We start from the raw sequence: 23,612 nt of genomic DNA, 5'->3' as shown, positions 1-23,612 counted from the left end.
TCTGTGTGAGCACGTGCCGTGTGTGTGTGTGTGTGTGTGTGTGTGTGTGTGTGTGTGTGTGTGTGTGCGCGCGCGCGCGCGCGCGCGCGCCCTCGGAAGCCAGGTGGAGTTATAAGCAATTATAAACCATTTGAAGTGGGTGGAAACCTAACAGGACTTCTGGGAAAGCAGAAAGTGTTCCTAACCACTGAATCATCTCTCTAGCCTCCGTTTGTTTTTAACTTTCGAGACGGGGGGGGGGGGGGGGGGGGCGGGGGGGGGCGGGCTTCTCACCCCACAGATCAAAGGCTATCTGTCGGGCAACTTGTTTTGTCAGTTGAAACCCAGCCATAGCGCCCTGCCTGTGTCTCCTAAGTGCTAGAATTACAAGCGTGAGTTGTTGGAGGTTGGTCTGGTTGCTGCCCAAATGAGCAGACACACATACCCCAAAATGTTTGTAACCTTGGCCTGAAAACTTATTTCTGTCCGACCAATAAAAAGCCAGCAAACCCGGGCAGGGCAAATGGGATAGGCGTGGCTAAGGTTTCCTAGCTGGTCAGACAGAGAGGGTCTTAGAAAAGGAAGCTGTCAGAGACCGGAAGAGGATGGGTGTGTGGGGGGGGGGGTGGTGGTGGAAGGAGACCAGGAGAGCAGGAGGAAGAGACGCACACGGCTGGCGGGAATGGAGGGTCGGCCCAGATGAAGAGCATTAGCAAGTATTTGAGATTATGGATGGGAGGTAGCTTGATAGAAATTATTAGAAGCAGATGGCATGGGATCGGGGCAGGGTATGGAATACCTGCCCCATGTGGGAGGTGATTTATCTGCCCTGCCCCAGGTGAAAACCAAGGCGATTTTAAAATATAACAGGTGTCTGTGTTTTTGTTGATTGATAGCGGGTTAGAAAATACCTCTGTAACATAATACAGGGGGAGGTAATCCCCCTCAGGAACAGTCATAGGGGAGGGGAATAAGGGGAAATTGGGAGGGAGGGAAGAATGGGAGGATACAAGGGATGGGATAACTATAGAGATGTAATAAGAATAAATTAATAAAGAAGAAAAAAAATGAAAAAAAAAGAAAATACCTCTGTAATAATAATTAGCCTAATAACAAATATTTATTAGGCCCTGCTTCTTCTTCTTCTTCTTCTTTCTTTCTTTCTTTTTTCTTTTTTTTCGAAAAAAAATTTTTTTTAAATTTTAGCTGGAGTTACAGACAGTTGTGAGCTGCCATGTGGGTGCTGGAAATTAAACCCGGGTCCATTTGGAAGAACAGCCAGTGCTCTTAACCACTGAGCCGTCTCTCCAGCCCCCTAGGCCCTGCTTCTAAATGAACCACAGCAGTGAATCACTACACCCCGCCTTCCATCTGGATGGTCAGGTGAAGAGATGCCGATCCCGTGGAGTCTGTAAATGTTCACAATTTCGAAAATATCTGAAATTGGAAATACTTCCAGCCTCGGGCATTTCAATTAAGGAAAACTCAAACCTCTGTAGACTAAGAGAAGAGTGGAGTTGGGCTCAGCCAATCAGAGACATCCGATACACTTGCATTGTACAGTCAGGGCCTCTGCAGTGGGCTGGACCAAGCAAATCAAGGGAATCGCTGTGACCTGGTCACCATTCTCTCTGCTTGTCCATTCATCCCCTGTGCTCCAGCCCACTAGGCTGTCTGGACAGTGTTCCGCAAACTGCTTCTGGCTTTTCTCTGCCTAACTTGTGAATTACTTGCTCTAACAAACTTTTTTTTGTCGTGGTACTGGGGATTCAATATAGGGTCTATCTAATGCAGGCTAAGAGAGAACTCTACTGCTAAGCTACTCCCTAGTCTCTCACTGGGGAATTCTAGGCAGGGGCTCTACCACTGAGCAACACCCCCAGCCCCTCACTGGGGGATTCTAGACAGGGGCTCTACCACTGAGCCACACCCCCAGCCCCTCACTGGGGGATTCTAAGCAGAGGCTCTACCACTGAGCCACACCCCAGCCCCTCACTGGGGGATTCTAGGCAGGGGCTCTACCACTGAGCCACACCCCAGCCCCTCACTGGGGGATTCTAGGCAGGGGCTCTACCACTGAGCCACACCCCCAGCCCCTCACTGGGGGATTCTAAGCAGAGGCTCTACCACTGAGCCACACCCCAGCCCCTCACTGGGGGATTCTAGGCAGGGGCTCTACCACTGAGCCACACCCCAGCCCCTCACTGGGGGATTCTAGGCAGGGGCTCTACCACTGAGCCACACCCCCAGCCCCTCACTGGGGGATTCTAAGCAGAGGCTCTACCACTGAGCCACACCCCAGCCCCTCACTGGGGGATTCTAGGCAGGGGCTCTACCACTGAGCCACACCCCAGCCCCTCACTGGGGGATTCTAGGCAGGGGCTCTACCACTGAGCCACGCCCCAGCCCCTCACTGGGGAATTCTAGGCAGGGGCTCTACCACTGAGCAACACCCCCAGCCCCTCACTGGGGGATTCTAGACAGGGGCTCTACCACTGAGCCACACCCCCAGCCCCTCACTGGGGGATTCTAAGCAGAGGCTCTACCACTGAGCAACACCCCAGCCCCTCACTAGGGAATTCTAGGCAAGCACTCTACCACTGACCTATACCCTCTTTTCACTTTTTATTTTGAGGCCGAATGGAAGTTCATGACTCTCCTGGGCAGTGTAGTAAGAACTCTTTTGAAAATAGAAAGTTAAAGGCCAGGCAGTAGGAGCGTAGGCCTTTAATCCCAGCACTTAGGAGGCAGAAGCAGGTGGATCTCTGTAAGTTCGAGGCCAGCCTGGTCTACTGGGTGAGTTCCAGGACAGCCAGGGCTACACAGAGAAAGCCTGTCTCAAAAACAAAACAAAACAAAACAAAACAAAAACAACAACAACAACAAAAAACAACAACAAAAACAAACAAACAAAAAAGAAAAGGAAGAAAGAAAATAGGAAGTTAAAAAAAAAAAGGTGATTTGAGGATATAGTTCATCAACGCAGCACTTGGCTAGAATCCCCCAGTGAGAGCCTGGTGGAATGATTCAGGGGTAGAGCCTAGCAGACGTGAGGTTCTGAGTTCAATCTCCAGCAGTGTGCAGTGGGGGAGGGGGGAGGGGGAGGAGGGAGGGGGAGGAGTTCAATCTCCAGCAGTGTGCATGGGGGAGGGGGAGGGGGAGGGGGAGGAGGGAGGGGGAGGAGGGGAGTTGAGCTCCATAACCTTTCATAGTACTTACTTTCTTCGTCCGTCCCATCTGGAAGGAAGAAATGCATGCAGCCACATTCAACAGGGATGCAGAGAGAAGGAGAGAGAAGGGTGGGATGGGAGGGAGGGAGGGAGAAAGGGAGGGAGGGAGGGAGGGAGAAAGGGAGGGAGAAAGGGAGGGAGAGAGAGATATTGATTAATAATTTTCCCACCAAATATGCATCCCTGACTGATCAGAGACAAGAGATGAGAATGCTATCAGAAAGCTGGCCAGCTCAACCCTCTCACTTCACAGGGCGAGACAGGGAGTTGAGTCCGCAACCACTCTTTCTCCTGACAAACATTTACGGAACATCTACTGTACCCTGGGCATGAGCAAGGTTTGGGTGAGACAATATCTACCCCCAATGAACAATTTCTAGGGTTTTCAGGAGCTTGCAGATGAAGGGGACCAAAAACCACTTGTGAAGTGGGACAGAGGTTGGGAGTAGCATTCTGGTCGACCTGCAGGGCATGGTGGAAACTTTATAAAGGGACGGTGGCTGCTGACCTAGGGTGGTTACCAGGGGAGGTGTCTTGGAGGAGTATATGATGTTTTGTCTGAAACTTGAAAGATAAGAAGGGCTTAACTGAGTGGAAAAGATCTTGGAAGAGGAAGGGGGGAAAAATGATCCCAGACATGGGCAAGAGTGTGGGTATGGTCCTACTTGAAAAGAACCTGGCTGTAAACGGCTGAGAGACAAGATTATGGCTGGGTGATGCAAACACACGGGAGTAACCTTAAGTATCTTGGACTCCATTTTAAGAGCAAGGGAGCTGTTAGCCGGACAAGTCTGTGTTCAAATCTCGGTTCGTTCACCTCCTAGCTGCGGGACCCTCTTCCGCCATTTCCTCATCATAAAAACAAACTCACGGAGGCTCGGAGAGATGGCTCAGAGGTTAAAAGCATTGGTTTCTTTTGCCACAGACTTATATTCTGATTCCCAGCACCCACAGGGTGGCTCACACTTCTGTGACTTCAGCTCCAGGGGAATCTGATGCCCTCTTCTGGCCCTTGTGGGCACTGCATGCACATGGTTCACAGACATACATGCTGGCAAACACCCCCCCCCCACACACACATGCACACACACACATACACACCACACACACTACACACACACCACACACACACACACACACACACCACATACCACACACACACACACACACACACACACCACACACATGAGCACACTTGGGACACCAAGAAGGATCAGCACATGAGGGTAATTGCTAGCAAGTCCAAAGATCTGGGTTCTATTCCTCGGATCCACATGGTGGGAAAAGGGAACCAACTCTTTCCTGTAAGGTGTCATGTGACTTCCACTTGCATGCCTTGGTGCATGTGACCCTTAAATATAAAAAAAAAAAATTTTTTTTTTTGGAGACAGGATTTCTGTGTGTGGCCCTGGCTGTCATGGAACACTCTCTGTAGACCAGGCTGGCTTCAAATTCAGAGATCCACCTGCCTCTGCCTCCTGAGGGCTGGGATTAGAGAGGTGCACCACCACCACCCAGCATAAATGTTTTTTTTTTCAAGCTTAAAACCAAATAAACACAGCATGGAACTGGGCAACACGTGAGACAGTCTGCAGCCTCACTATGTCTGCGTCACTCCTTGTTAGCTGAGGCCACAGATTCATACTTACCTTCCGGAGACAGTCTGCTCATTAACCCTGAGAGGGGAAACAAACAAACAAAAAATGATGTCAACACACAACAAACACAACAGAAAGAAAATCCATAATGTATAGACTTTCCAAGTCCAACAGACTAGCCAACTCTGGGGGGACATGTGGCCTTATGCTGAGGCCAAGGCCATTTACAATGGCAGGATGGGGGGCATAAGAAGACTGTTAGTTCTTCTCATGGCTTTTGCCCCCAACGATAGGCAGCAAGTTTCCATTTCTTGGTGGCTTTTTGTCCCTAGCAACTCCCATTTTCATCAGACAAGATGGATCTCTCTGGGTCTGTTACACCCCAAGAGGAAAGGAGGTTGGGACACGTGCTTTGACCCCAGCCAATCAATTCAGGTGTTCTTTTACTTGTGGACATAGACTGAGATCCAGTCTCTGCTACAGAAGAGACATGTAGACAACTTCAGACCGATACAAAACAGGACATAGGGACACCCTAAAAGGATAGGTGGGATACCCTAAAACCCAAATAATACCCCAAATGTCCTTAGAGATGGTGGGATCCTCAGGGTTCCTTATCTCCCCAACAAATCTGTAACATTTTCCATTAAACTTTCACCTTATGCAAGTTGTTTTCCCATCTTTTCATTCTTTTTTTTTAAATATTTATTTGCATTTATTATATATACAGTGTTCTCTGCCTGCGTATGTGCCTATCTGCCAGAAGAGGGCACCAGATCTCATCATGTGGATGCTGGGAATTGAACTCAGGACCTTTGGACAAGCAGCCAGTGCTCTTAACCTCTGAGCAACCAGTGCTCTTAACCTCTGAGCCATCTCTCCAGCCCCATCTTTTCATTCTTTAACTAACCAGGTAATAGCAACCTCACTTGGAGCAGAGGTTCTCAACCTGTGAGTTGTGACCCTACAGGGGTCAAATATACATATATATATATATATATATATATATATATATATATATATATATCCTATCAGGTATTTACATTATGACTCAGAACAATATTAAAGTTACAGTTATGAAGTATCAATGAAACAATTTTATGGTTGGGGTGTCACCACAACATGAGGAGCTAGCTGTATTAAGAGGTCGCAGCATTAGAAAGGTTGAGAGCCACTGCTTTGGAGTTTCCTTAATAGTCTCAAGTCTTTGTCCCAGCCCAGTCACATAAGGCATCAGTTGCCTTCTGAGTGGTCTGAACACCAACCAAGTCAGTAGGCACTTTCCTCATTGTGCAAACATAGAATAGACTTCCTCAAATTGAGGTGCTTATGGCATCAGTATATGGCATTAAGGTCTTCTGGGGGTGTATGCAAATAGTCACTGAATAATTATGTGACCCAACATATGGTTGTCATGTAGCACATGATCCCGCTAGATTCTGAAATGGTTCCATCATCATGCTAAAACTTACCAATTTCCTACATAAATGTGCATGCTCAGGTGTATGTAGATGCCTGTGTATGTGCATACGGAGGCCAAAGGTCAACCCACAATGTTGTCTGAGGAGCCATCTGTCTTGTGATTTTCCTCTCAGGATTTAATTTTTAATCTTTAATTATGTGTATGTGTGTGGGTATGCGCATGTGAATGCAGTGCCTTCAGAGACCAGTAGAGGGCGGCAGATTCCTTGGGGCTGGAGTTATAACCAGTTGTGGGCAATTGGGCATGACTGTTGAGACCTGAACTCTGATCCTCTGGGAGAGCAGTAGATGCTAACCACTGAGCCCTCTATCTCCTGCCCTGTTCCTTTTGTTGTTGTTGTTGTTGTTGTTGTGAGGAGTTGTTTGTGCCACAGTGCATGCATGAAGGGCTGAGAATAACTCAATGGCATTGGTTCTCTCCTTTTACCATGTGTGTCTCTGAGATGAAGTCAGGCCAGCAAACAGCAAACACCTACCTCCTGACCCCTCTTGTCAGCCCCATTTTAAAATGTGCATGTGGCTATTATAAATAAGGCTCTAGAGCCGGGTGTGGTGGCCCACGCCTTTAATCCCAGCGCTTGGGAGGCAGAAGTAGGCGGATCGCTGTGAGTTCGAGGCCAGCCTAGTCTACAAAGTGAGTCCAGGATGGCCAAGGCTACACAGAGAAACCCTGTCTCAAAAAAACCAAAAAAAAAAAATATGTATATATATATGTATATATATATACACGGCTCTAACAAGCATGGCTGAGCAAGTGTCCTTGTGGTAGGATGGAGCATCCTTTGGGTATAGTCTCAAGAGTAAGTGGTATATATGGCTATGTCTTGAGGTAGATTGATTCTCAATTTTCTGAGGGGCCACCATACTGCAGCCTTATTCATAATAGTTAGAAGCTGAAAACAACCCAGATGTCCCTCAACCAAAGAATGGGTAAAGGAACTGTGGTACATTTACACAACAGAATATTATTCAGCTGTTAAAAACAATGACGTCATGAAATTTGCAGGCAAATGGATGGACCGAGAAACTAACATCCTGAGTGAGGTAACCCGGACCCAGAAAGATAAACATGGATCTCCCTGAGAAAGGAAAATTAAAAAAAAAAAAAAAGACTTTGCAGGTGGACTAAGGGCAAGTGGAGACAAAAACTGAAGGGGTCAGGTTGGGTAGGATGGGAGAGATGGAAAGAGAGAGTGTGTTTAGGGGCATGGAATATAGAAACAGTGCTGTAGAAACACTCTGAAATCCATGAGGGGGACCCTAATGAAGTCTTCTAGTGATGAGAGACAGAGAGCCCCCATTTTATCATCTTCTGTAACCGGACAAGGCTCCTACCCATGGGACTGGGGCGTCACAAAACCTTGGACCTACAATCTGTCTGCCTGCAAGATGCTCTGGAGCAATGGTGGTACAGGACTTGTGTGAGTGGCCAACCCATGACTGGTCCAACTTATGGCCTATGCCATGAAAGATAGCCCATGCCTGATGCTGCCTGAAAGGCCAGGAACCAGAGGGAGGACAACCCAGAGACGTAGGATAGAACCAGACATGACTGACAAAAAAAAAAAAAAGTCAATGAAATAATTCCTAATAATATTCTTCTATGCTCATAGATTGGTTCCTAGTCCAGTTGCCACCAGAGAGGAATCATCCAGCAACTTATAAGAGGAGGTGCAGAGACCTGCAGCCCACCAGTAAGCAGAGCCAAGGTAACCCTATAGAAGAGAGGGAGGAAGGATTGTAGGAACCAGAGAGGTCAAAGATACCAAAGAGCACAGCCCACAGAATCAAATAAGCAGGGCTCTTAGAGACGACAAACATAGACATTGTATGGATTTGAGGTAAGGCTTCTGCATATGCCTTATGGTTGTATAGCTGGGAGTTTTTCTTTTCTTTTTCTTTTTGGTTGTTGTTGTTGTTGGTTTTGTTTTTTTGTTTTTTTGGTATTTTGAGACAGAGTCTCTCTGTGTTAGCCTTGGCTGTCCTGGACTCCCTTTGTAGACCAGGCTGGCCTCGAACTCACAGCGATCCACCTGCCTCTGCAGTCCCAAGTGCTGGGACTAAAGGCGTGCGCCACCACAGCCCGGCTGTAGCTTGGAGTTTTTGTGGGACCCTTAGCAGTGGGAACAGAGGGTATCTCTGACTCCTTTGCATGCACTTGGGACCCTTTTCCTCCTACTGGGTTGACATGTCCAGCTGTGATATGAAGGTTTGTGTCTAGTTTTATTGTATCTTGTTAGGCCTGTTCTCTCTCTCTCTCTCTCTCTCTCTCTCTCTCTCTCTCTCTCTCTCTCTCTCTCTTTTTAAGGGAAATGGAGGAGGAATTATCTGGGAGAGAGAGGAACTGGGAGAAGTGGAGGGAGGGGACATTCAGGTAGGATATAACATATGATAAGGATAAAAATTTCAAATATAGGCATATGTTTGTGTGTGTGTGTGTGTGTATATGTGTGTGTGTGTGTGTGTGTGTGTGTGTGTGTGTGTGTGTGTGTGTGTGTACCATGGTGAGTGTGTGGAGGTCAAAAGACAACCTTGAGTGCAGTCTATAATTTTAATTTTTTTTTGAGAGAGGGTCTCTCTAAAAAGACAACCTTGAGTGCAGTCTATAATTTTAATTTTTTTTTTTTTGAGAGAGAGGGTCTCTCTAGCCTGTAGTCCTGGAACTCTATTTAGATGGGGGCGGCCTCTGTGGAGCAAATGAGCCATGAGATGTGAGACTGGGAGGGGCTGGCCTGGAGCAAGAGGGAGGTGGAGACATGTCCAAACTCTGAAGATCTCATCTTGAGACCAGAAGGATCTGGTCCCTCCCTGCTCTGGGCCTGCATGACCCGGTGCCCGTAGCCTTTTAACCCCAACCCCTGTGCCACCCTTGAGGTGACCATGTAGCCTGGTGACCAGGACAAGTCCACCTAGCACCTGGAATCCCTGTCCATGCAAATGAAGCATTCCCAGCACCTCAGCCCCAGCCGATGATGTGCACTCGCCCCCAAAACCCCCTACCCACGTCCTCAAGGTTTATATCGGCCCCTTATTCTCCCAAATAAAGAGAGAGATTTCACTGTAAACCATCTCAGAGAAGGCTGCTTATCCTCCGGCACTCTCAGAGGACCAAGATCCTCCTAACCCAACAGCCTGGATAACCTTCGTTCCTTACAGCACCAGTGTGTAATGGTGTCTGGACACCCTGAGGCCAGGACGGCAGGCCTCCAACTCTCCTTCCTGAGTGCTGGGATTAAAGCTACGCACCGCCACAGCTGCCTTCCAGCCACGCTAATTCTTGCTCGGAGTTTTCCATTGACCTTCCCAGCCCATGACACTGTCAATGGAACACCCATACTTACCCACGATTCCTGAGGGCATCAGGACCAGGCAAGGTGACACGGAGGCCAAGATTACAGATGAAGCACGCAGCGTTGAGCGTTGAGTCGGATGGAGACAAAGCCACGATTAGAAAGCCAAAAACAAGATTAGATTCTGGGGGCGGGGTTGGGAACATATTGGAAAGCGGGCTGGGGATGACGACTCAGGTTCTATGAGATGCCCAACAGTCCGTTTGCAGCTGATTAAGTTGGGGGTAGGACTGAGGATGAACACACCGGAAGGCTTCCAGTCCACCGTCCTTATGACGTAAACATTGCATGCTCAGAGATGTTCCTGTCAATCAACTTAAAGACACAAGCTGGGCATTGCCCAGAAGCATTTCTGTCTACCATGCTTGTGGTTCAAAATGGACACAAGAGCGAGCCGGGTGTGCCGGTGGCGCACGCCTTTAATCCCAGCACTCTAGGAGGTGTTGGCAGATGGGTCTCTGTGAGTTCGAGGCCAGCCTGGTCTAAAAAGCGAACCCGGGATATAGAGATGTGTCCTTGGCTGGCATCTTTAACTTTTTTTTTTTTAACATGACCACGGCACATCCCCAAATGTGTCTTCCGTGGTCCCCTCCTAACATAGGACCTTCCTTCAACTAAGCATTGTGGGGACTGTACCCTCCATTAAGTGCTTTTCTATTTGACTGTGTGTGGGCTCCTTTGTTGGAGAAGGGCACTGTTCTGGAAACAAAATCACTACTTCTTTCCTTGCCTGCTGCGGATAGTAACTCTTTCTTTATTCTTTTGTTTCTTGGCTGAGGTCGCTTTGACCTTATTCTCACCAACATGCAAACCAGTTACATATGAACTAATGGGAGGTGGGAGGAAACACCCAACACTGTGTTTGGGTTGGGTGAGCGGGAAGAGCGGTGCTTAAATTCTATCAAAGGAGGTTTTCTAGCTGTTGGCGTGCAGGCACTTCTGCTGGACTGCCCTCGGGGACCTAGCAATCGCTTGCGTCATCACCTGCCACCCTCGCCAGGTGCGACAGCTGTGTGTGTGTGTGTGTGTGTGTGTGTGTGTGTGTGTGTGTGTGTGTGTGTATCCCGATAAAAAGGACCGCTGTCCACTCCCAGCTCTCACTCTGTTCCTGTGTTTTCTCCCTGCCCCCCCCCATTCTCCCTTTATGCCCCCCCCCCAATCTTCCCTCATGGCTCGCTCGTTGCCTCTACCCATTTCCAGGTCCTCGTTCCTCTCCGCCCCCCCCCCCCCCAATAAATCTCCTTTATACCAGATCTGTTGCGGGGCATGATTTCTCAGGGACATACCTCAGCATGGGCCCACCGTGGCTCGCCCCGCCCCCGACACGTTATATTTCATTACATTAGCTACTCAATTTCTCTTTAGATTAGAAGCAGGGCTACGGATGTGCTGACTGACCGTCAGCTGATATTATTTCTGCAGGACAAAGGCAGCTAATAGGTGGACAGTCTTACCTTTCAGCACTGTAGGCACGCGAGCATCAGAAAGGACGGGCCGGGACCAGTGGGGATGTTTGTCCAATCACAGTTGAGAGGGAATACGGAATCAATTAAGTCATCCTTTGGGCATCGTCTCTAAGTGTACTCCAAGATTCCCAAATAGGGTAAGAAACTAAAATGGGGAGCTTTGAAGATATATTTGTTCCAGAAGAGAGAGATCCGGGGGAACCAGTTACCTGGGGAATCTAAACTCTCCCTGTTTCACCTGACCCAGAGAATAGCAGACTATGGTCTCCATAACAACCAACTGTTACCTTCCGTTCTCGGCTAGAGGCCAGGATGCTTGCTTCTCAGCGAAGAAGAAAGCCTGTCTGCCCTGTAGCTCACCAGTGAATATACCATCCACCCTGGCTGTACAGATAGAGTGGAGCTCCCAACTGGGCCAGCTCACTGATGTTACTGACATTAATATCAAGCTATAGTCACGGAAACCAACAAAGGCCCTTTCTTTCTCTCTTGCAAGCACCGTTCCCACAGGATCTGAGAGGATGTCTGGCTTTGATGTCTACCCCATCCCCGCCTCATGACCTTCAGACCTAGGATGGATGCCCGTGTCCCAGTTGGGTACTCTCTGAGCCTGTTCCCACAGAGTGTGATGGTCAGGTGTTTGCCCCTCTCTTTTGTCTCCCTGAGTTGACCCCTTATTTACATAGAGAGAGATTGTGACTTACATTTGACTTGAAGAGGAGCCAAGACCAGGAGCCAGAGAGTCAGCATGGAAAACAGAGAGAAAGAAGAGGATAGGGTTAATACGAACGCTAACTACCTCAGTCTGCCCAGTATTGCTTGGTTCCTTCATGGCATGGTTACATGCTCACTGTTATGCACGGAGGGCCTTTTATGCAGTGGAAACACCGATTGCCAAAAGTATCCAGAACCCTCCGGTGGTTTGAATAAGAATAGCCTATATTGGCTAAAAGATTTGAATACTGGGTTAGTCACCAGAGAGTGGCGTTATTAGGAGGTGTGGCCTTGTTGGAGTAGGTGTGGCCTTGTTGGAGTAGGTGTGGCCTTGCTGGAGTGGGTGTGGCCTTGCTGGAGTGGGTGTGGCCTTGTTGGAGTGGGTGTGGCCTTGTTGGAGGAAGTTTCAAATGCTCAAGCCAGGCCCAGTGTCCTGCTCTTCCTGCTGCCTGCTGATCAGAATGTAGAACCCTCAGCTCCTTCTCCATCACCATGTCTGTCTGTATGCCGCCATGCTTCCCGCCATGATGATAATGGACTAAACCTCTGAACTGTAAGCCAGCCCCAGTTAAATGTTTTCCTTTATAAGAGTTGCCATGGTCATGGTGTCCCTTCGCAGTAGCAGAACACTAAGATGCCTTCTTTAGTCTTGTGGTTTTTGGAATTAACTTTTCATATATACTTATATGCATATGCATTTATATGCTTAGAGATACGTATCTACATAGACATAGCACTGCATTCATACAGTTGTCCCTCAGTAAGATCAACTTTTTGCACTTTTATAACTCTCTTTGATCATCAATAGCTAGTTCTTTTTTTTTTTTTTTTTGAGACAGGGTTTCTCTGTGTAGCCTTGGCTGTCCTGGACTCGCTTTGTAAACCAGGCTGGCCTCGAACTCACAGCGATCCGCCTGCCTCTGCCTCCCGAGTACTGGGATTAAAGGCGTGCGCCACCACGCCCGGCAATAGCTAGTTCTTACAATACATATTTTTAAAAAATATTTCTAAGAGGAAGCTAGAGAGATGGCTCGGAGGTTAAGAGCACTGACTGCTCTTCCAGAGGTTCTGAGTTCAATTCCCAACAACCACATGGTGGCTCACAACCATCTATAGTGAGATCTGGTGCCCTCTTCTGGCCTGCAGGTTTAATGCAAGTAGAGTATTGTATACATAAGAAATAAATCATTTAAAAAAAACTATTTTTTAAAGAGAGCTAGCCACAGTGGTCCATGTCTATAATCTCAACCCTTGGGAGGCTGAGGCAGGAGGATTACAACAATTTTGAGGCCAGTTTAAGCTGCGGAGGGAGACAGGTTGGCGAGATGGCTCAGCTGGGAAAGTATAGCCAACCTGGAGGCTTGAACTCGATGCCTGAAACCAGCAGAAAGGTAGGAGAGCACCACCTCCGGAGAGCTGCCCTCTGTCCCATTTTCTTACATTTTTTGAGATTTTTCTATTTTATGTGGATAGGTGCTTTGCCTGCATATCTGTCTGTGCACCACTTTCATGCAGTGCCCCGAATGCAAGAAGAGAACAACCCTTGGAACTGGAGTTATAAATGGTCATGAGCTTCCACGTGAGTGCTGGGAACCCACCCAGGGTCCTACGGGATAACGGTTAGTACTGATAACCACTGGGCCATCTATCCAACCCTTAACACCTACATTTTAATAAAAATATTTATTTAATTTTATTTTATGTGTATAAGCATTAAATGCATGTATGTAAGTGCACTGCATGTGTACCTTATTCCCTTGGAGGCCAGAAGACTTGCCTCACACGCACAATAACAATGAATCAATCAATCAATCAATCAATCAATCAATCACAGAGAACAACCTGCAGGAGTTGGTTCCCTTCTCCCACTGTGGGTCATGGGGCTTGAACTCACACTGCCAGGCTTGGTGGCAAGTGCCTTAGCCCACTGAGCCATCATGCTGGGTCCGGAACTGAGCACATGGACCTCTTCCAGTGAGAGTCAGAGAAAGGATGGCTCAGTGTGTGTGTGGTTTCAGAGCCTGGATTGGACAATGCAATTGCATGATGTGTTTGAAGTGCTCCGGGCATGCTGAGTACCTGATTCCTATCGGTTTCTTTTCTCTGCTTTTAGTCAAAAATAATAACGTCTTGGGGATGGAAAGATGGCTCAGTGGTTAAGAGCACTGACTGCTGTTCCAGAGGTCCTGAGTTCAATTCCCAGCAACCACATGGTGGTCCACAGCCATCTATAATGAGATCTGATGCCCTCCTCTGGCCTGCAGCAGAGCACTGTATACATAGTTATAAATAAATAAATCTTTAAAAAAATAATAACATCTTATATTTGCATAGAAAAAAGTCCTTTCCGTTACTTACTCAGTCCATCTGAGTACCCGGGCTTTTCCTAGGTCATAGGAAACTAAAGAGAGGGGTCCATGCTCTCTGGGTGCTCACAATCTCAGAGACCTTTCTCTCTTCCATGTGTCACGAAAAAAAAAATAATTCTCAAAGGACCAGGCAAGAACCATTGAGTCATCCCTGGGACTTTGCAAAGACGAGATGGCTGACTGAACAAAGGGACACTCGAGTGGCTGGGAAAGAATTGTTTAATCTCTGTCTTAGCGTTTCCATTGCCATAAAGAGACACCACGACCACAACAACTCTTATTTTAAAAAAGACTTCATTATGGGCTGCCTTACAGTTTCAGAGGTTTAGTCCATTTTCCTCATGGCGAGAAACATGGCGGCCTGCCGGCAGACATGGTACTGGAGAGGTGGCTGAGAGCTCTACGTCGTGACCCACAGGCAGCAGAAGAAGGTAGACCATGTGCCACACTGGGCATAACTTGGGCGATAGGAGACCTCAAAACGCCCACCCCCCCACCCCGCACACCCAGTGACATACTTCCTCCAACAAGGCCACGCCCACTCCCCAAAGGCCACACCTCCTAATAGTACCACTCCCTATGGGCCAAAGCAGTCAAACACTTGAGGGGCCACGCCTATTCAAACCACCACCATCTCATCATCTCATCAGCGGCTCTTTGTGTGTCAGCCACACTAAGCCCTCTTCCTCCTCTTCCTCCTCCTCCTTCTCCTCCTCCTCCTAAAGTGGCTTGGCATTTGCTTTAAATGATCGTGCGGCCCTGGGCATGTCTGCAGGGGAAGGGGAAAATCCTTGTTCTCTTACAGCTGTAATGCCCTTCATCTCCTACCTTTGGATATCAAAACGCTAGGTTTTGTACCTTTGGAACTCCAGGGCTGACGTCAGTGGCTCCCTGGGCCCGTGGACATTGCCCTTGGACTAAGAATTATATCGCTGGTGTCTTTGTTTTGAAGTGTCAAGTTTGGCCTGAGCCACACCGCCAACCTCCCTGCTTCTTTAGATTGGGATGGTCTGTTGTGTGCCTTCTCAGCCTCCACCATAAATCCATTCACACCTGTCTATTCTATTCTATGTGTTTTATTTCATTAGGCAGGGTTTCTCTGTGTAGCCTTGGCTGTCCTGGACTCACTTTGTAGACCAGGCTGGATTTGAACTCACAGAGTTGTGCCTGCCTCTGCCTCCCTGAGTGCTGGGATTACAGGTTTGTGCCACCGTGCTCGGCACATATATTTTATTTCTTATTGTAGCCAATTCTGGTCTGTTCTTTTCTGTTTCTATTTTAGTCTGTTTTTTTATATTCTATTTCCTATTGTATCCTATCCTGTCATTTTTCTTTATGGACCTTGAGTTTGATGCCTGGAACCTACGTAAAGGTAAGATGTGTGGTATGTGGACCAGGGTGGCCTTGAACTCACAGAGACTCACCCTCTTCCAGCTCATGTATGCTGGAATTAAAACGCTACCCGGTACTAACCCACTTCTGTTATATTTCCATCATGCCTTATTTCTATTTTTTATTCTAGCTTATTTCCATTTCATCGTGTTTCATTTATGTCTCTGTTCTTTCCGGGTTCTCGGGAGACTTCTGGCTAAAACAATATCGGCAGGACATCCCAACTTCTTCTGTTTGAAATTACATTTTAATTGGCTTCAGTCAATTTAACACATCAAAATTGACTGGATGAAGGTACAGGTGTAAATACAGCTTTTCCTATTAAACTAGCCTATTATTTTTTTTTGAAACAGGGTCTCATGTAGCACAGGCTAGCCTTGTACTCACTGTGTAGCTGAGGATGACTTTGAACTCTCAATTCTCCTGCCTCCATCTGATAGTACAGGCATAATTTCATTATACCTGGGAGCTGCTTACTTTTAACAGCTATTTTGTGATCCTCAAGCCAAGATCTTATAGCAGATTGAAGTTCCATCCTCCCCCCCCCCCCAGAATTCCTAGAGGGTTCTCCAGACTCAGCAGAATCTAAGAGAACCATCTATGAGAGTACAAACACAGGTTATCTACAGTTCTTACTTTTTTCTTCCACCGCGACTGAAGGGAAAAAGCATCGTTCGTGTGGATTCCATCAGGACCAGGAAGCAGGAGCAGGGAGAGAATTAGACACCAGACTCAAATCACTGCAGTCATCCAGACCACCACAATTGTCATGCCTTTCGAGGCTAGCTAACACACTCAGTTTGTTTGTTTGTTTGTTTTGGGGTTTTTTTTTTTTTGAGACAGAGTCTCTCTGTGTAGCCTTGACTCTCCTGGACTCGCTTTGTAGACCAGGCTTGAACTCACAGCGATCTGCCTACCTCTGCCTCCCGAGTGCTAAAGGCGTGTGCCATCACCGCCTGGCACACTCAGCTTTTTAAAAAGATTTAATTATGTATACAGTGCACAATAGATCACATTATAGATGGTTGTGAGCCACCATGTGGTTGCTGGGAATTGAACTCAGAACCTCTGGAAGAGCAGTCAGTGCTCTTAACGTCTGAGCCATCTCTCTTGCCCCCACACACTCAGTTTTTAATTGAAGTTCCACAGGTGCATTCATCTGCTCATCCATGTACGTACTCATCCGTCTTCACCTGTCTGTCTATCACGCATCTGCTTACCTATCCAGTTATATACTTATCAATTACACTATACACCAGACAAAACAGGTGGTCATCTGTCCATCATGAAAATCACAAGATGGAGCTATGCCCGCCTTCCCATGGTTCTAGTCCCAACATTGAGTACAAACTGAAACTTGAACACATTGGAGATCTAATAGGGGGGAGAGAGAACAGTGCAGTTTCATGGCAAAACTCAGGCCATCCCAGGGTAGGCTCTGGCATCTTCACACCGTAAAGGACTGGCATTTATCTCACTGGCCACTGGCCACTCCTAGCACTGCACAAACGAGAGCTCTGCAACGACACAAAGCATTCTGGGGGATTCTGTGACGACTGAGGAGCAGATGAGGGCAAGAGCCTGGCTGACCTAGGTGCTCTTTCTCTCAAGCAGCTGAGAAAGAGTAATGCCCATCTCTGTGGAAGAGCCACCAGGGTCTTCAGAGCAGGCCCATCCACACAAGATTGATGAAGACACCAGTGCCTCCAAGGACAAATCCCCCAACTTGGGACTAACGTAGACACAAATACCTCCAAGAGAAAGTCAGTCCAGCAACAAAAAATTTCACGAAGCCACGGGTATCTCAACCCAGGACACAGGCAGCCATCTCCAGAAGGGAAAGGAGGATGGGCCGTCTACACCCCAAAGCAAGGAAGCCTGTGGTAGACCTCACAATTGCTTATTGAATCCAGCCCCAATGCCCTCCCAACCCTAGGATGTCGTGGAGAAAGATAACAAGGAACGCATGGAAGCCTTACCTTCACGAGGCATGCAGGCCTCTGTCAGGCCCAGGAAAAGGAGGACCACCAGGGACCTCTTCAGAAATGGCTCCAGTCTGCACATAGCGGGGCCCGGACGGGGTGTCTGGTGTTCTCCTTTGAGGTTCAACAGGCGTCTGGTCACTCACTGTTCTCCTGGGCACTCAAGGTAGAGTTCACTGCCCACATATGCCCTCCAGCTACCTGGAGGCACCCATCTGGTGAGACCATTGCCCACGCCACCAGCTGCTGGCCTGGCAACTGTTCCTTCCCACTGGTGCCTGCTATTTAAAAAAAAAAATTCTGTGATACATATTATTATCACTTGCTTGTTTTCCAGTGACTCAGATACAACATCTTGTTTGTTGACATCCATAGCTAACAGTGATGTTTGCATTTTAATTTTTATGGTTATTTTTAAACAGTTTTTAAATTTCTCTGGGTCTCTCTGTGTGTGTCTCTCTCTGTGTCTTTGTGTGTCTTTTTCTGTGTCTTTGTGTGTGTGTCTCTCTCTGTGTCTTTGTATGTCTATGTCTGTCTGTCTGTATTTGTGTCTATCTGCCTGTCTGCCTGCCTGTCTGTCTGTCTGTCTGTCTCTCTCTGTATGTGTGTGTATTTGTGTGTCTGTGTGTGCGTGTCTGTCTGTCTGTCTCTCTTTCTCTGTGCGTTTCTGTATGTGTGTATCTGTGTGCCTGTTTGCATGTGTCTGTGTGTCTGTCTCTGTATGTGTGTATCTGTGTGCCTGTTTGCATGTGTCTGTGTGTCTGTCTCTGTGTGTGTGTGTCTGTCTGTCTCTCTATGTATGTGTGTGTATCTGTGTGCCTGTTTGCATGTGCCTGTGTGTCTGTCTCTGTGTGTGTCTGTCTGTCTGTCTCTCTATGTACGTGTGTGTATCTGTGTGCCTGTTTGCATGTGCCTGTGTGTCTGTCTCTGTGTGTGTGTGTCTGTCTGTCTCTCTATGTATGTGTGTGTATCTGTGAGCCTGTTTGCATGTGTCTGTCTCTGTGTGTCTCGGTCTGTCTCTCTATGTATGTGTGTGTATCTGTGTGCCTGTGTGCATGTGTGTCTGTGTGTGAGTGTCTCTCTCTCTCTGTGTCTCTCTGTGTGTCTGTCTGTGTCTGTGTCCTGGGGCTGAAGTTCTGAGCATTCATAAGCCACACAGCATGAGCCCTGAGACCTGAACTCCAGCCCTCTTGCAAGAGCAACAAATACTCTTAACTGCTGATCTCCAGCCTTTTATTTAGTGTTGTTTAGGTTTTTTTCTTATATTTTTATCTTTTATGTGTGGGTGTCTGGGAATCAAACCCAAGTCCTCTGGAAGAGCAGCCAGTGGTCTTAACCACTGAGCCGTCATCTTTCTGGCCTGTACTGGGTTTGTTGTTGATGGTGTTTTGAGACAGAATCCCATATTGTATTCTGGGATACATAGTGATCCTTCCACCTTGGTGCCCCAGGTTTGTAATTATAGTCACGTGCTACCACACCCCAAACTGTTGTTGTTGTTTATTGTTGCTGTTTTTGGTTTTGAGACAAGGTATCACATGGCACAACCTAGCCTGGAATTCACTGTGTCACTGACAATGAGGGAGCTTAGGTTTCTGGCCTTTCCGCCCCTGTCTCTCCAGTGTTGGGATGACAAGTGTCACCACCGCACCGAGCTTGTGTTGTTCTGAGGCTTGATCCCAGGCAGGCGAGGAAGCGCTCAATCAACCAAGCTACACCTGTTTCTGTTTTACATTTACTTGTTTACTTGTTTTGAAGGGTGCTGTGGGTGTCCGCACATGCTTGTGGGGGCACGTGGATGGAGGTCAGGGGACAACTTGGTGGAGCTGGTTCCTTCCTAACATGCGGGGCTCGGCAGGAAACACCTTTGTCTACGTTGCTATCTTCTAGGCTCTTGTGTTTGCTTTTGAGACCGGTCCTTGCTTAGACTAACCTGGAACTTAAAATTCTCCTTCCTCAGCCTCCCACTTTCTGAGATGATGTACGTATGCCATGATGCCCAGCTGAAAAATAACGAGGGTCTCCTCTTTATAGGGAACGGGTATGTGTGTAGGTCAGATGGACTGGGCGATGACACAAGGATCTCTGCAGACGACAGCAGAGTGGAGTGCGGGGGTTCACATTTGCAGTCTATCGCTGAGGACCTTGGGGGAGGGTTGAAGGAGGTGGGGAAAGAGGGGTTAGGAGAGATGGTGGTGACCTGGCATAGTGGCACACGCCTTTAAACCCATCACTCTGAGAGACAGATGGGGGGGAGGGAGAGAGGGAGGGAGGGAGGGAGGGAGAGAGAGAGGGAGAGAGGGAGGGAGAGAGGGAGGGAGGGAGAGAGGGAGGGAGGGAGAGAGGGAGGGAGGGAGGGAGGGAGAGAGAGAGAGAGAGAGAGAGAGAGAGAGAGAGAGAGAGAGAGAGAGAGAGACGTATAATCCCAGGACTCAGGAGGATCTGATGTTGGAGGTCATCCTTGGCTACAGAAGTTCCAGGCCTGTATCAGATAAAAAGTGAGGAAGGAAAAAAGGGAGTGAGGGAGGGAGGGAGGGAGAGAGGAATGGACATGTGGAAGGAGACCTCAGCCCATCACTCTGAGAGACAGAGAGACAGATGGGGGGGGGGAGGAGAGAGAGAGTGTGTGTTTAATCCCAGGATTTAGGAGGATCTGATGTTGGAGGTCATCCTTGGCTACAGAAGTTCGAGGCCAGTATCAGATGAAAAGTGAGGAAGGAAAGAAAGGAGTGAGGGAGGGACGAATGGACATGCGGAAAAGAGACCTCAGCAGGGGCTCTTGTCTGTCATCCCGCCAGCCTGTGAGGTCTCCAAAGGCCTCTCACCATCCCTGATGCCAACACAACACCCGCTACACAGAGGAAACTTGGTAGCTACTGAAAAGCGTCCTGAGGGTCCCAAATATTACTGGTTGGAAAAGTAGGGCTGACCGATTTCAAATTCTCTCCCTCCCCTTTCCTGTCTTGGGATGGGACTGGTCAAGTTTGCTTCCTGTTGCTGTGATAGAACAGACTTAAAAAAAAAAAACCTTGGAGAGGAAAGTGTTTCTTTGGCTTACAGGTTACAGTCTCAGATCAAAGATCTGAGGGAACACAGGGCAGCAACTCACGGCTGGAACCCGGAGGCAGGCGCTGAAGCAGAGCTTGTGGAGGAAGGCTGCTGCTCACTGGCTTGCTCCGCCTGCCTTCTTACCCACCCAAGGCCATCTGCCTGGGGATAGCACCACCCACTGTGGCCTACTCCCCGACTCATCAATTACCAACCAAGAAAATGCCCCCAATAGACATTTTTACAATTGAGGGTCCCTCTTTCCAGGTAGCTCAAGTTTTTTGTCCAGTTGAGGAGGAGGGAGTGCTGGGAAGTCGCCAAAGTCTTCAAGAGCCCTCCACCCCCCTCCCCCCATCCCCACCCCCCGGGTGCTCTGTCTCAGAACGGGAAGTTATGGCAGGCAAGAGTCAGGTGTCAGCAGTGGGGAAGGCCATCAGCCTACTGGGAACAAGTGTCTCGGTTCTGCTATCGGTGACCCATGTCATATTCGCATCCACAGAACACTGCAGTCCCCATCCTGGAGAGCCAATGAGCTGTGTCCTCCCTCGGGTCTGTCTCCACCACTCGCTCTCCCAGCCCTAGGCACTCATCTATTCCTGGAATTCTAAGGGGAGAAAAAAAAAAGCCCTGCAATGTCTCACTCCTACTTACCGAGGCCCTGTTCAAACTTGGGGGAACCTTTCTCCCTCTTTCTCTAGTCCTCCCACAGATCAGGTCTTCCAGTGCCTGACTGAGGTGTGGCTCTATCCGTCCTCTGAACACTGTGGCTAATGAAACCCGCTCCGAGCCAGGCAGGGTGTTCGGCGGTGGGGGGGTGGGGGAGGGGGAAGTCCGGCTCAAAAGAGGAGGGAGCAAGGTAGATAGAGGGGGAGAGAAGGGGAGAAGAAGAGAAGGGAAAGAGGAGGACAGGAGGGCATTGGACAGGCAGGAAGACGAGGGAAGAAAAAGAAGAAAAGGGGGGAGGGGAGAGAGAGGGCCAAGGAGGGAAAGTGGGGGGAGAGAGCAGGAGGCGAGAGGACCTCTACCCTGAGCCCTAAAACGGGGTAGCCCGTTGTCCTCTTGTACTGCCTCCGCACACCTACCGTCCTTTACTGATACGCCCGCCTCCCATCTATTTTGAGTCTCCACTCAGGGCAGTGGTTCTCAACCTACCTAATGCTGTGACCCTTTAATACAGCCTCTCGACGTTTGTAGTGACCCCCCCCTCCCCCAATAATAAAAAATTATTTGTGTTGCTACTTCAGAACTGTAATTTTGCTAGTGCTATGGACCTTAAGGTTAAATATCTGGTCTGCAGGATATTATGATATGTGGGTTTGGGACCCACAGGTTGAGAACCGCCACTTTAGGGGCTGTCCCACAACTATTTTGCTCTTCTTTGCCACTATCTGAGATAGCTACTCCATCACCAACTTGCGTCTTCACCATCTATCCAGTGACATCGCCTTTTTTTTTTAAATTTTCTATCCAGTGACATCACCTTTTTTTAAAATTTTTTTTATATTTATTTTAATTTAAATTAATTTTTTCAATTGATTCACTTTACATCCTGATTGTAGCCCCTCCCTTGTCTCCTCCAAGTTCCACCCACCCTCCCTCTTCCCCTCTCCCTCCCTCCCCTAGTCCTCAGAAAGGAGGAGCCCTCCTCCCCTACCAACGAGCCCCAGCCTATCAAGTCTCATCCGGACTGCAAGAAGACCAACAGAGTCAACATATCTGGACACAAGGGGGCTGGCAGGGACCGATGCACCAACCAAGGACCATGCCTGGAGAGGACCTAGGTCCTCCACTCAGATGTAGCCGAAGGATGGCTCAAGTCTCCACGGGTCCCCTAGTTAGGGGAGCAGAGGCTGTCACTGCCATGAACTCTGTTGCCTGCTCTTTGATCACTTCCCCCTGGCGGGGCGGCTTTGCCAGGTCACAGAGGAAGAGGATACAGATGCCAGATTCTTTTTTCTGGACCACTACCCATGTCCTTCTCAGGGCACCAGCATTACATCCAACGGCTGTGTATGCAATGTCCACTCAGGGTGACTCCCCTGTCCTACCTGGTCTTGGCAAGCAGGGCCCATCGCGTCAGTCCTCACCAGGATGTCTTTCCTCTCCTTTTCCTTCTTTTGTTTTTGTTTTTCAAGACAGAGTTTCCCTTCGTAGCCTTGGCTGTCCTGGACTCGCTGTGTAGGTCAGGCTGGCCTCGAACTCACAGAGATCTGCCTGCCTGCGGAGGGATTAAAGGCATGGGCCACCACTGCTCAGCCGATTTGTTTTACATTTAACTGACGCATAACGGTCCATGTGTCTCAAGCTGGCCTTGGACTCACTATGTATCTAAGGATGAGTTTGAACTTCTGATCCCCCCTACCTCCGCCTCCTAAGTGCTGGGATTGCAGGCATGTGCCATCATGTGTGGTTTATGTACCGCCGGGGACTGAACTCAGGGCTTCATGCACACTAAGTAACCACTCTGGCAGCTGAGTCACATCCCTGGTCCTAGGATGACTTTGGAAGGAAATCTGGGTCATGTCACCCTGCCCTCCTTGTTTAAACCTTTTTAGTGGACCCCAAGTTTCGTTTTGTTGGTTTTGGTTTTTCGAGACAGGGTTTCTCGGTGTAGCCATGGCTGTCCTGGACTCACCTTGTAGGCCAGGCTGGGCTTGAACTCATTTGCCTCTGCCTCCCAAGTGCTGGAATTAAAAGCCTGTGCCACCACGCCCAGCCATGGACCCCAAGTTTTGGATTTTTAAAGTGAATATGTAGTAAGAAAACAGAAAGGAAAGCTGACGGGAAAGGAAAGAGCTCCAATTGAAAGTGGGCAAGGAGTGTGGGAGAAAGTGTGTTGCCGATGACTGGAGCACAGGTCAGGGGTTTCCAGATTCTTTTTTTTTTTTTTAATATTTCTTTTTTAAAATTAATTTATTCATATTACATCTCGATTGTTAGCCCTTTCCTTGTTTCCTCCTATTCCTCGCTCCCTCCCACTTCCCCCCTTCTCCTCTCCCCTA

General features: G+C 48.4%; 1 protein-coding gene across 1 annotated transcript in view; it reads right to left on the bottom strand.

Annotated features, from left to right (window-relative positions):
• The window catches only part of EDDM13 (epididymal protein 13), a 35,777-nt gene extending 17,989 nt beyond the window's left edge, over window positions 1–17,788 (bottom strand). Inside the window, exon 1 of the mRNA XM_084770223.1 lies at window positions 17,518–17,788. Coding sequence (XP_084626349.1) covers window positions 17,518–17,644 — 127 coding nt within the window. The 5' untranslated portion in view covers window positions 17,645–17,788. The remainder of the gene's footprint in view (window positions 1–17,517) is intronic.
• Between the last annotated feature and the right edge of the window lie 5,824 nt (window positions 17,789–23,612).

This window comes from Acomys minous (genome assembly GCF_964271855.1).
Source record: "Acomys minous genome assembly, chromosome: 20".
NCBI classification, from domain to species: domain Eukaryota; kingdom Metazoa; phylum Chordata; class Mammalia; order Rodentia; family Muridae; genus Acomys; species Acomys minous.
Note: the sequence above shows the minus strand (reverse complement) of the source record. Positions and strands in the feature narration are given on the sequence as shown.